Consider the following 13,327-nt stretch of genomic DNA (forward strand, 5'->3'; position numbering starts at 1 on the left):
ATGCAGATCACCCGAAATTGAAGCCATTTAATGATCAAGATGGAGCACTTCTATCACTCCGGATTGAGGAATATAACCAAAAAAGAATACCTCTTAGTACAGGGAATATTTAGGCAAAAGCTCTCAATATTTTTACCTCATTGAAAGAGACCAAATTTCAAGAGGAATGTGAAAGCTTTACTGCAAGTTTAGGATGGTTTGACCATTTTAAAAATCGAACTGGACTGCATAACAAAATAAATGGGGGATCTGCTAGTGCTGATAAAAATTTTGCAGCCAAGTTTCCTGAAGAACTGCAAAGAATAATTCAGGAGGGTGATTATGACAATCGTCAAATATTCAATGTTGAAGAAACTGGTCTCTTTTGGAAGCGTATGCCAACAAAAACTTTCCTAGCTAAAACTGAAGCATCTCAACCAGGATACAAAGTATTTAAAGATTGTCATACACTTTTATTAGGAGGGAATGCACAAGGTGACTTTAAACTCAAGTCTATATTAGTTTATCATGCACAAAATACAAGATCTAACATGACTGAAGAAATCCACAAGATTCCCTGATTAAATTGAATAACTGTTGTAATAGATATGGTATGAAGGTCAGCAATAACAAGACAAAGACAATGAAAATAGGCAGAAACATTGAAAATATCAACTGCATCATGAATCGAGAACCTATAGAATAAGTAAAACATTTCAGCTACTTAGGCATGATTTTTAGTGAAGATGGTAAATTAAATATGGAAATAGCCAACAGAATCAACAAAGCTGGTATGGTAGGAAATCGATTGAATAAATTTATATGGAATAAGAGAGAAATTAGTCAAAACACTAAATTAGCTGTATACAAGACAGTTCGAACCAATTTTAACTTATGGATCTGAGAGCTGGGTCAGAAGTAAAACACTTGACCAAAGACTAGAGACCACAGATATGAGAGTCCTGAGAAAGATTAGGGGCATGAACAGATGGCATCAATAGCAATATCATATTAAAAATGAGGATATTAGGAAAGAACTTGACATTGTCAGCATCCAGGAATGCATTAGCAGAGCTAATCTCAGGTGGTATGGTCACTTAAATAGAATGGAAGAGGAAAGATTACCAAAACAAGTGTTCTCTGCCAGGTTGGCAGGAAAAGACCCAGAAGAAGACCAAGACATAGGTGGATTGATACGGTAAAAAAGTGCCTTAGAAGATAGAAATATAAGATCTGATAATGTTGGAGTCTTGACAAGTTACAGACTGGTTTGGAGGAAAATTGTAGATAGGAAGTTAGTAATGATGTAAATTTTTCATGTAGTACTATCATATTCTCTACACCCCTTGAGGGTACATGGCAGGAATTTGATGATGATGATAATGAAGATGTGCAAAACTTGCTCGTTTCTCATTCAGAACATTCAAGTGAGAATGATCTCCTTCATTCTCACTTCATAGAAGAACAGCATGCATATGAAGAAGAAGAAGATATGGAGTGTGAACAAGAAGAGAATGTTACGACTAAGAAGATAACTGCAAAACAACTTGAGCTAGTGTTCAATCACATTGAGCATGCTAAGAAAATTTTGTTTGATGCTGATCCTGATATGGAATGAAGCTTCGAAGTCTGCCGAAATCTTGATAAAGCGATCGCCATCGCAAATTGCATAACAAGATGAAAAAGTCAAGCATGATTCAAACATCTTTACTTAATTTTTTTGCAAAAAAAGTAGCTTGATCAAATGTTTAGACATTAAATAAAAATTTAAGCAATTGATTTTTATTAACTTTAATGATTTTATCCTCTACTATAGCTTATACTGTAATTTTTTTTTCCAAATTTATACTAACTGATGGGTGAATTATAATTATTCCTATTGTTTATTGTATTCACTTTATGCGCATTAATTGATGGATTAATTAATTGCGTTAAGCGAGGTTTTCCTGTATTTTATTCATATGGCAGGTTGGGTGGTTAAAGTCATTTTCCAACCTCCGACCCATGCACAAAACTCTCTTTCCTTTACTGAGTATTGCTTCTAGCAAATATGGCCTATCCATCACTACCTGAATTTTTCAATGGCTGTTAATGTCTTTCATCCTGATTCAAGCTCTAACCAAAATATTAACATGTCTTGAAGAATGATTTCAAGCAGTGAATTCTTCATTTTTCTCTCAGATGAGGAATATAAGACCCAATGCCTATAAAATATGAAAACACATGGATGCAAATATAAATTGCAAAGTAGATTTAAAAGAATTCTTAGATTAGAGATCTTTGGACAGATAATTCTAATATCAAAAAAATTACACCCAAAACTTGCAGAATGATTTAAAATGATATAATAACAAAACAAGAGTTAAAGGACAACCTACGTAAAATAAAAGACAGTAAACCAGCAGGAGAAGATAGGATAAACTCCAAACTGCATAAATTAGCTGGAAAAACATTTCATCGGAGATTATTAAAATTTTTAAATAAAATATATACAAATGGCCGAATATCAACAGAATGAAATACCAGTATACTAATACTGATAATATTAAAAAAGGGGATAAAAGAAAACCCTGCTAATTACAGAGGTATTAGTTTATTTAATATATGATACAAAATATATAGTAGAATACTTGAGGAAAATTTGAAAATGCATAGTGAAAAAATATATTATTAGAATGCCAAAATGGATTTAGCAAAGGATGCTCATGTAACGGATGCAGCTTTCTGTTTAAAACTACTTACAGAGAAGAGAATTTAATTTAGAAAGTCACCCTTTTTTTTTATAGATTATGAAAAACCATTTGATAAAGTAAAAAGACATATTATTTATATATTACAAAGAATAAATATATCTAATATTTTATTTCAAACAATACTGAATATATAGAAAAATAATGAAATAAAAATAAATGGAATAATGTCTGTAAAACAATCTTTAAATCAAGAAGTAAGACAGGGATGTCCTCTGTCTGCAATGTTTTTCATTACCTATATTAATGAAATACTAACACAGTGGAATGCTTTAAATTTAAACCCATGTATAGAAATCTGCCAGAATAATAAAATAAATATGTTATTATTTGCAGATGATCAGATAAGGAAGATAATTTACAAAGAGCAATGTATAATTTGAACATTACAGTAGAACAGTCTGGAATGAAAATATCCATAGATAAAACTAAACAAATGGCATTTTATAGACAAACTCCAGTTAAAAGTAAAATAGTTATTAATATGAAAATAATAACAAAAACAGATAAATACTTTTAATTATCTTGGATGTGAAATATCATATAATTTTTACAAGTTATAGGCCTGATAAACAGAATGCTCAATCCGAATATTGTACAAAAAAGAAACACACTTAAAAATATACAATACTTTACAGTATCTATATAACTAAATGGCAACAAAATTTGGACAATAAATAAACAAGATAAACAAAGAATAAAAACAAGTGAAATAAGTATTCATGAGAAGAACAGCAAAATACACATTATTAAACAAAAACAAATGAGGATTTTTAAAAGAACTAACAATAAAATCAATAGAAGAAAAAGTAAACAAATATAAACAAAATTGGAGACAGCATGTAAAAGGAATGGCCAACACCAAATACCCTAAACAATTAATAAAATATAAACCGATTGGGAGAGAAGGCTGGGTAGATTCAAAGGAGGCTATTCGATTAAAACAGACTGGCATGGATCATAAGGTCTGTATCCATATTTAGTGTTATGATGAAGACTTCACAAGTTATCAGTCAATTTCACTTTACACTCCAAGCTGCATGCCACATGCTTGATCTGACAAGTGGTTACCAAATATTTTTCTTTTAAGAGATGTCTGAGAAATCTTCCAGTAATATTTTATCCTAAGTAAATATATGAAGTTACTGTATTTATGTTCTGGTTTTCCACATGTACTGGATTATTTGTTATTTATTACGAATTATTGTTTTGTCTCAGTTCATACTTAATCCTTTCACTTTGTTTTCTATATTCAATTCATCAATCATTTCTTAAAGTTTTTCAGTAGCCTAAAAGCATAATATCATTAGGAAATCACAAGTGAATTAGCTCTTTTCCATTTACTATAATTCCTCTATTTTTTCATTTCAGATTTTTAAATATTTCTCCCAATGTTGCTGTAAACAGTTCAGGTGATATTGTATCACTTTTACTTATTCAATTATTATTCTTATTTTATTTTTGGCATGGGGAGATTCATATTTATTCCTGATTTTATATAGAAGCAGTTGAATTTTTATATAAACGACTAAGCATATTGTGCATTTCTTGAATATGTTATCCAAATGAAATACATATTGTGTTATTTACAATTATTTTATTATAATCTATATTTGTTTTGTAAAATGTTGATAATAAAGAGTGACCAACAGTGAATGTTTATGTAAATAATTGTGTAGAGTAAATGTACCCATTGTTATATCACAGCAGAGCTCTTCCAAAACCCAAACTAATTTTCTTCAGTGTGCATAGAAGGATTTTAGACAAATAAAGCAAGAAAACATCGAAGAGGAGTGTGGCTTAATAATATTTCAATGAGATTTTTGGAAGAGTTTACCTTATGACAAAAGGCTAATGTTGACAGCTATATCATAAACATAAGAGCAAGGAACCTGGATGTGACCAACACAATCTGGATGATGTCACACACAGTTTCATTCTTTGACAATGGAGAAGACTGAAAAAAAATAATAGCTAGAGAGGGGAAAATTTAAGTATTGAATAATTTGGATCCAGAATTTCCATCAAATTTAAGGTATGAAATGGAGGTTTTATTTAAAAAGTGCATGGACATGCTGTCTGTTTAATGGCAAATGGTATATGCCAATATTTTCAAGCTCAACTTTGTTCAACTGAAGTAAAGAAACTGTTGATAATTCCTACAGTGACCGGAATGGATGAAACTAATATATACTATATACTTCCATTATGTTATGTAGAAAACTGTATTCTTCATTTTGGAATGGAAGCAGTGTTTTATTTGAATTTTCTCCCAGTTGTTGGATAGTAGAACTGTTTTATTTCCTCAGTTAAATTCTTTTCTCGTGGCGAAGGTGGAAGAGATGGTTACTAATACTTTGAACTTTGAATGCAGAGCAAGCGATTAGTGTAATTATCTGCTGAAAATTTATTTCTATTTGTTTAAGATGTAGTCTAATGGATTAACGTGATGTGATAATTTGGTTTATATAACTGTCATTATCAGTTTGTTAAATTCTTTAGTTGAGCACATTATACATTTATCTCTAATCATTTGTACAATTAAATTGAGAAAATGTGTGTGAGAGTGATTTAATATTTCAATTCTTGATATAATGAAATGTCCTTATATGTCATGTGTATAATAACAGTAAATAATATTTGATTTATTCATTTTTTTTTTTAAATTACATTTGGAGATATAACTGATTTTAGTTGTGATAGACAATAACCAAGTTTTCTATGAAATGAATTAAAACTCGAGTCTGAGATCAGTAATAGTGTTTCCACAGAGATAGGAGACAAACCTAATTGTCCCTTTGGCAAATGACAGATGATTGAAGACATCATAAGGCAAACATTTCATCTTCATCATAAAAAAAATTTTCCCTTTGACTGTAGCCAGAGGGCACAGTCAAAATATTTGATTTGGGTGAAATTCCATGCTCTTATTCCGTCTTGCTTTATTTATCTTTGTCATATTCATCCACGAAAATGCATTTGTTATTGTAGGAAAATCTGAAATTAAAATGCTAATTTAAGCTCATTATTACTAACAGTAAAAGTTCAAAACATTCACTGAAGATAATGAATTTCCTAGCACATTATATTACAATTAGTAGACAGAGGAAATGGATGGAAATGTAAATTTAAAGAAGCCTATGAAATTGTGTCATGGATGACAATAATGTTTATGTAAGGCAGGAACCATACATAAACAAAGGAAATAGAATATACTGATCAGTATTAATGGTATTACATGGGGGGGGGGGGTACACATTCCAAGAAATCTGTGTAAAACAAATTTCACATTAAGCTCAATGGTTGCTCATGGCCAAGTAATAACTTGGCATCTTGGAAACCTGATCACTGCTTATGATAAATCAGTTAATCCTATCACGAGAGAAGTGAAAATAATCAACACTGGAATTATTGCCTAGAGTTCTGGAACAGTGGGATGCTTGAAAACTTGAAAAAGAAGTTATGCAGGTTGAAAGTATGCCATCCATATGCTTGAAATTTTTAGGCCATCATTACTGGTGAGATTAGCACTGATTAGAATTTTACAGGCTTCTTCAAAGTTGCCTTCATACCAAGGTGGTGCAACATAAGGAACAAACACATCAATTCTACTGTAGATTGATCAGGACATGCTTACACAGGTCCCTGGTTTTTCACAATTATTAAATCAGATAAGTTGTTTTTGTTCTTTTTTTTTTTTTTTTTCTGAATTAGAATCACACGGCAAGTTACAGGTGTGTTGTATTCAGTACACCAAAGGGTAGGGTGGAGACGAGGAAGGAATCATTGCAAGGGTTAAATAAAAGAGGTTTAAAGATGTAACTAAAGTTGTATTTGAGCAGAATTTTGTTTATTTTCTATGATTTGCCTCTATAATGCAGGGAATAGTTTTTACTATAATCTATCTTATGTTTATTTTTGAGTGCAGTCTTGTGAAGAATGTTATTGAGAGTACTTTTATTATGGCCATCATCAACTTAATGATATGTACACTCAGGTAGGTGTGGAGGATATTATGATAGTACTACATGAAACAGTTGTATCATTACAAACTTCCATCAACAATTTTCCTCCAAATTAATCTATTATCTATCAAGACTACAATAATGTCTGATCGTATCTTTTGGTTTTCTAAGACACTTCTTACTCTATTAATACATCTAGATCTTGGTCTACCTGTGGGTCTTTCTCTGGTCATCCTGGCAGAAAAACACTCAATTTACTAATGTTTCCTTTCCTGAATATTAACATCATGTTCCTTCCTAATATCCTCATTTTTAACATGATTCTGCCATTGATTGATACTATCTGTTCATTCTCCTGATCTTTCTCAGAACTCTGATTTCTGTGGTCTCCAGTCTTTGTGCATGCATTTTATTTCTAACCTAGCTCTCAGATTCATATGTTAAAACTAGGTTGAACACTGTCCTGTATATAGTGTATAGTGTTTTGACTAATTTCACTCTTATTCCATATAAATTAAAACAGTAAGCATCCTATCATATCAGCTTTGGTAATTACATTTTTGATTTCCATATTTAATTTGCTAACCTCACTAAAAATTGTGTCTAAATAGCTGAAATGTTTTACTTGTTCTCTAGGCTGCAGTTGATGTTTTCAATATTCCTGCCTATTTTTCACAATCTTTGTCATTTTAGTGCTGATTTTCATACCAAATTTATTACAGCAGTTATTCAATTTAGTCACGGAATCCTGTAGACTTGTACTGAATTTGTTTAACAGTACAACATCATCTGCATAAAAGCAAAAGAGCTCAGCTGAATATCTCCAATACTGATATCAGGATTACTACCACTTTCCTTCACACTGTGACCCATGGGTGATGAATAACAGTGGAAATAATGTGCACCTTTATCGCAAACATCAGACCACCTTCCTATACTTCTTTCAATTCTAACTGCTCACTTACAACTCAAATACAAATTATGTATTGGTCGATGTAACAACTCATTTATATAATTTTATTATTATTATTATTCTTTGACAATGTCAAGTTCTTTCCTAATATCCTCATTTTTAATATGATATTGCCATTGATGCCATCTGTTCATGCCTCTAATCTTTCTCAGAACCCTCATATCTGCAGTCTCTAGTCTTTGGTCAAGTGTTTTACTTCTGACCTGGGTCTCAGATCCATAAGTTAAAATTGGCATGAATACTCTCTTGTATATAGCTAATTTAGTGTTTTGGCCTAATTTCTCTTTTATTCCTCATTAATTTATTTAGTTGACTTCTTACCATACCAGCTTTGTTGATTCTGTTGTTTATTTCCATATTTAATTTACCATCTTCACGAAAAATCATGCCTAGTTAGCTGAAATGTTTTACTTGTTCTATACCTTCTCCATTCACAATGCAGTTGATATTTTCTATGTTTCTGCCTATTTTCATTGTCTTTGTCTTTTTAATGCTGACCTTCATACCAAATCTATTACAACAGTTATTCACTTTAATCAAGGAATCTTGCACACTTGTAGCAGATTTATTTAAAAGTATAACATCATCTGCATACAGCAAAGAGCTGAGATTAACATCTCCAATTTTGATATCAGGTTTAATACCACTTTCCTTCATAATGTGATCCATATAGATAATGAATAACAGAGGGGATAAAGTACATCCTTGTCTGACACCAGATTTAACATTAACCAACCTTCCTGTACTTCCTTCAATTCTAACTGCTGACTTACAACTCAAATAAAGACTAAATACTGCTTGATATAATGCCCCATTGACACCATATAACTATAGCATATTGAATAGTTTCTCTCTTGGCACCTTGTCATATGCCTTTTCCAGATCTACAAAACTTAAACAGAGATCTTTGTTATATTCCCATGATTTCTCAACTTTCTGTTGTAAAGTGAAAATCTGATCCTGACAGCCTCTATTTGGCCTGAACCCAAGCTTGTTCTTCGCCAACCTTCTCTTCCACAATCTTTCTCAATCGTTTCTCAAGTATACTTGCATATATCTTACCAGGAACACTCAGTAGACAAATAGCTTTGTAATTCTAACATTCAGTTTTATTTCCCCTTTTTGTATATGGGTACTATGAGAGCTCCAGTCCAATCATCTGGAATTCGTCCTTATGTCCAGGCCATCTGAACTATGCAGTGCAGCCACTGTAAGACTTTTATAGTACTTGAGCATTTCTGGTAGAACATCATCTATTCCTGCTGCCTCTCCACATTTCAAACTTTTGATCGCTTTTTCTACTTCAAGTATGGATATGTATTACTGATTGCATGCCTGGTCAGTGTTTATCACCACTGTGCTGTCATCACTGCTTGTTTCATTTAGCAATTTTTCGAAGTAATTATGCCATACTTCAAGGATATCTTTTTCTCCTGTTTCCATGTCACCTTTATCATCTCTAATTCCTTTTACAGCACTCTTTCCTCCATTTCTGAGCTTCTTTAAAAACCTCCAGAATATCTTGCGACCTTCTTGATATTTATTTTCTATGTTCTTATCAAAGTCCTCCCATGATTTTCGAATTACTTCGAAAAAAATCAGTTCTGATTTTTGCTATCCTTACAGACAACCTGACCACATGCCTCTCTGGCTGAATCAATCAGCATTTATTCAGGGCTTGGCACTGAATTTCCAAGGTTTGGTTCCTGTTCTCAAACTCTTTCATTTTTTCATCAATGATGTTTGTGTATTTTAGTCTACAGTTCACATCTGAGAGCTGCTCAACTTTTATTCACTTTAAAACTTTCATACATGTTCTTCTTTTCAATATGAAATTCAATTTTATCCTGCTCAAGACTAAATGGTGATCACTTCCAATTTCAAATCCTCAGTACATTCTGGGTCCTGCACCAGGGAGGAAACATCACTATCAACAATAACATAATCAATGAGAATTTTCTTATTCCTTGCCTCATCTCTCGATGTAAATTTGTGCACATTTTTTTATTTTGGAACATTGTGTTATTAATAACCAGTCCATGTCTTGAGCAGAAATCCAACAGGTATTTGCCATTATTATTAGTTTTGCTCTTTTCTCCAAATTTTCCCATTATATTTTTGTATGTCTAACAATCATTTCCTACTATGGTATTTAGATCCCCATTAAGGATCTAAACCAACTTTTCCTTTTTCATTGTGTCAGTTGCTTTTTTTAAAGCTTCAAAAAATCCCTCCACTTCTACCTTAGTAGAACTTTTTGTGGGACCATAGGCACAAATAAGTCTCATTGTCCAGTTCCCCATTCTCATATTTGCCCACATTACTCTACTTGAGACTGACTGCCATTCAAGAAGATTAGCCTTGTATTTTGTGTTGAATACAATGGCTACTCCTTCTTTTCCTTGATTTTCATTGCCTGAATATAACATTTTGTATTTATTGCTCAGAAAGATCTCACCAGTTTTGTCTTTTTTGTTTCAGTCACCCCTATTATGTTGATCTGGTACTTATCTAATTCTTCAGCTAGCTCCATTTCTTTGCCATTCAGGCTACTTATGTTGATAGTACCGATCTTTAACTCTGATGAAGTTGAGTTGGGGTGTGTTTTCAGATTTGTTCCAGTAACTGACTTTTCGCTGTTCGCCCTGGTTCCCTGGCGAAAACAACGGGGGCCTTGTTTAACTGGGCGACGCCCCAGCCGGCATGAAATTTTGTCATGTCGTACCATTATTTTTTATTTTGGTTTAGGCCAATAAGAATAAAATTTGGTAAGCTAAATCCCAAATTGCCAGCCAATCCTCATTCGTTTTCAGTATCCAGGTAGATACCCAACAGGGTGCACCACGAGAAGGTGAGGACTGGACATTAGGTCAGAAGCCCTGATCGGTTCTCTGCATTCCTTTAAAGGCTATGTGGTGGTCTCCTCTCAGTTATATAACTTTGACCCTTAAGCACCCCATGTTGATGATGATGACATCATGTGGTCCTTACACCAAAACTACAACAAATGCCTTCAAACTACAGAAACCTCAAATTAGGATTGCATGGGTGCATCTATGTGTATGTAATCATGAATCAACAGCATACCCTAAGTACATCCTAGTATAGCATTACAGCTGGCCAGATGTGTCAGTGCAAGTATCATGAAAACTGTTCCCTTGCTAAAGTATTTACAACTATGCTTGGAATGTAGTGAGAATGGTCAAAGAACCATTTTCTGTACATCCTAGACAATAAACAGAAATGGATTAGGCAACAGATTTCCTGCAGCAATAGACAATCTGCTAATATGAGAGCAGCACAAGAATCATACAATCAAACAAAACACGAATTAGTATAGCAGTGATTTGTAAAGGAGCATATTAGAATGCACAATGACAGATGCTTTATAGATGGGGGATATAATAGATAATACTTGGAGAAGGCACTTGAAAAGGGGGGGGGGTAAAAAAATGTCTGGTCTGATGAATCTTAATACCAGATTAGATTATGCCAACAGCAGGCCAGCATATAAAAGAGACTCACTATGCCTAGTGTAGTAAGTGGACTGATGATAGTTTTTTTTTTTTTTTTTTTTTGCTTGTGTTAGCTCCCACCCATCCCTGAGTGATGTCTAAATGCCAAATGGTTTTATGAGTATAGCCACTCAGTTTACAGTTGAGATACAATTCTTAATTATTATTTTTATAACAAAAGATGTCTAAACCTTCACTAATTACATCAACTGATACAGTTTTAACCAGCTGAAACTTTTTTATATTTTTTTATATTTACATGCAAGCTGTTAGGCTTTATATCAGTTAGATGGATTTAAAATACTGCAGCTTTTATAACATGTGGATAGATAAATTGACTTGATGTATTCATGCAAGTATCATGAAGATATCATAATATGTGTTGAGTCAGTGTATTTATGATAAATATTTTTAGATATTTAAAAGTAAGATTATGCAATAATAATTTACTTTATGCATATATAAACTCACCTAATGACATGATTAATAACAATGGGATCTGCTGGATGTAGCAGCTGATGCAACCTTTGAGGTATTTCAGCAAATTTCATTCGTGCACACTGGAATATCTAAACAAGTACATATAAACAAAATGCAAACATAATTAGAGAAAATACCACTAGTGCCATTAAATTTTCATTTAAGTAATTAAAATGATATACAAGTATCCACAGATTCACTGGACATCATCAGATGCCATATAGTTGCTCCACTCCTCAGTGATGTGCCACCCAGTCCTCTCTGGGTAGTCCTGTTGTATGTTTTACTGAAGCCTTCAACTCTGAAGACTACTCATTCCATTCATGATATCCATCCATCTCAATAAGGATTTACTACTGTAAATCTCTGCCAAAGAACAAAACCCCTATCTTGGATGGACTTACTTCTAAGATCTTCCAAGCATTCTCTGATCACCTGCGACCACTCCTTAAATTGTTACAAGAAGCTTACCAAAATGGGCTTCTACAATCTGTTACCACCTCAGCTGTATTTCTCATTCCAAAGAAGGAAGACCACATAGACCTTAGAAACTGGCAGCTTATATCACTGATTAAACACAGACTGCAAAATCATCTCTAAAGTAATCACAAATCATCTGAAACCCGCACTACCTGATGTTATTGGCCACCTATTCAGTCCCAGGAGGATCAATATGAGATAACCTACATTTAATCAGGGATCTCATCCATATTGCAAACCAGCCAGAATGAAAATTCATTGCTAATCAGTCTTGACCAGGAAAAAGCCTTTGACAGAGTAGAGCATGAATAACTCTTTGAAGTACTAAGAGCATTTCGATATGAGCCTCTCATTATTCAAATAGTCCAGCTACTATAGAGAGAAGCATTTTTGCTTAAAGGTAAACAACCAGCTCATCCACACATTGCTTCATTCTTGAAGGATCAAACAAGGATGCCAGCTTTCTGGGATACTATAACACTAGCTATTGAACCTTTCCTGAGAAAAATATACAATATCATGATTTCTAAACAAACCAACATACAGAAACTGCATATGAAGATCAGCCTATCACTATATGCAAATAATCAGAATCATAATAAGAAAAAATGAAGAAATGAAAGCAATCCACAATTTTCTGGGACAAAGTTTAAATTCTGTAAAGTCTTCTGGCTTATGAGTAGGCAACTGGAAAACAAGAATGGACTCTCTAATCAAATGCAACTGGTCAAGTGAAGGGCAAAAATACTTGGTAACATCCAAGCTCACAATTCACTCAAATGTACACAACTATACAACAGCTTCAAACAGGTACTTAGTAAAATGAAACAACATATGAGCAACTTCTTCACTTGGGGAGGAGTGCTTATCATCAACCAGATGGCTGTTGGTGTGCTACAGCACACCTTCAAAGTATTAACTCTGCCTGAAGACTTCATCAGATTTAGAAGTCAATAACACAATTCCTCTGGAACAAAATCAAATCGACAGTCTGTAAGCCATTCAACAAGGGATACCAGGGCCTAGTCTCCCTTGAAACCAAAATCACTCCTTCTGAATTATCTTTCTCTTTAGGATACTCCACACCAACCAGACCTATACTACAACTCTTGACCATATTATCAAAGAAGCCACCAGAAGACTTGATTTATTCAGAATCCTTTGATTGATCAATGCACCGGCATC

The 13,327-nt window shown here is 33.2% G+C and overlaps 1 protein-coding gene across 1 annotated transcript in view; it reads right to left on the reverse strand.

Moving 5' to 3' along the window:
* Bap60 (Brahma-associated protein 60) overlaps positions 1-13,327 on the reverse strand; it is a 280,469-nt gene that overhangs the window by 121,712 nt on the left and 145,430 nt on the right. The window contains exon 9 of the mRNA XM_090403297.1: positions 11,654-11,751. Within this exon, the coding sequence (XP_090259423.1) occupies positions 11,654-11,751 (98 nt within the window). The remainder of the gene's footprint in view (positions 1-11,653; positions 11,752-13,327) is intronic.

This window comes from Typopeltis vanoorti, chromosome 13, assembly GCF_054136105.1.
Source record: "Typopeltis vanoorti isolate ZY-2024b chromosome 13, IOZ_Tvanoo_1.0, whole genome shotgun sequence".
NCBI lineage: Eukaryota > Metazoa > Arthropoda > Arachnida > Uropygi > Thelyphonidae > Typopeltis > Typopeltis vanoorti.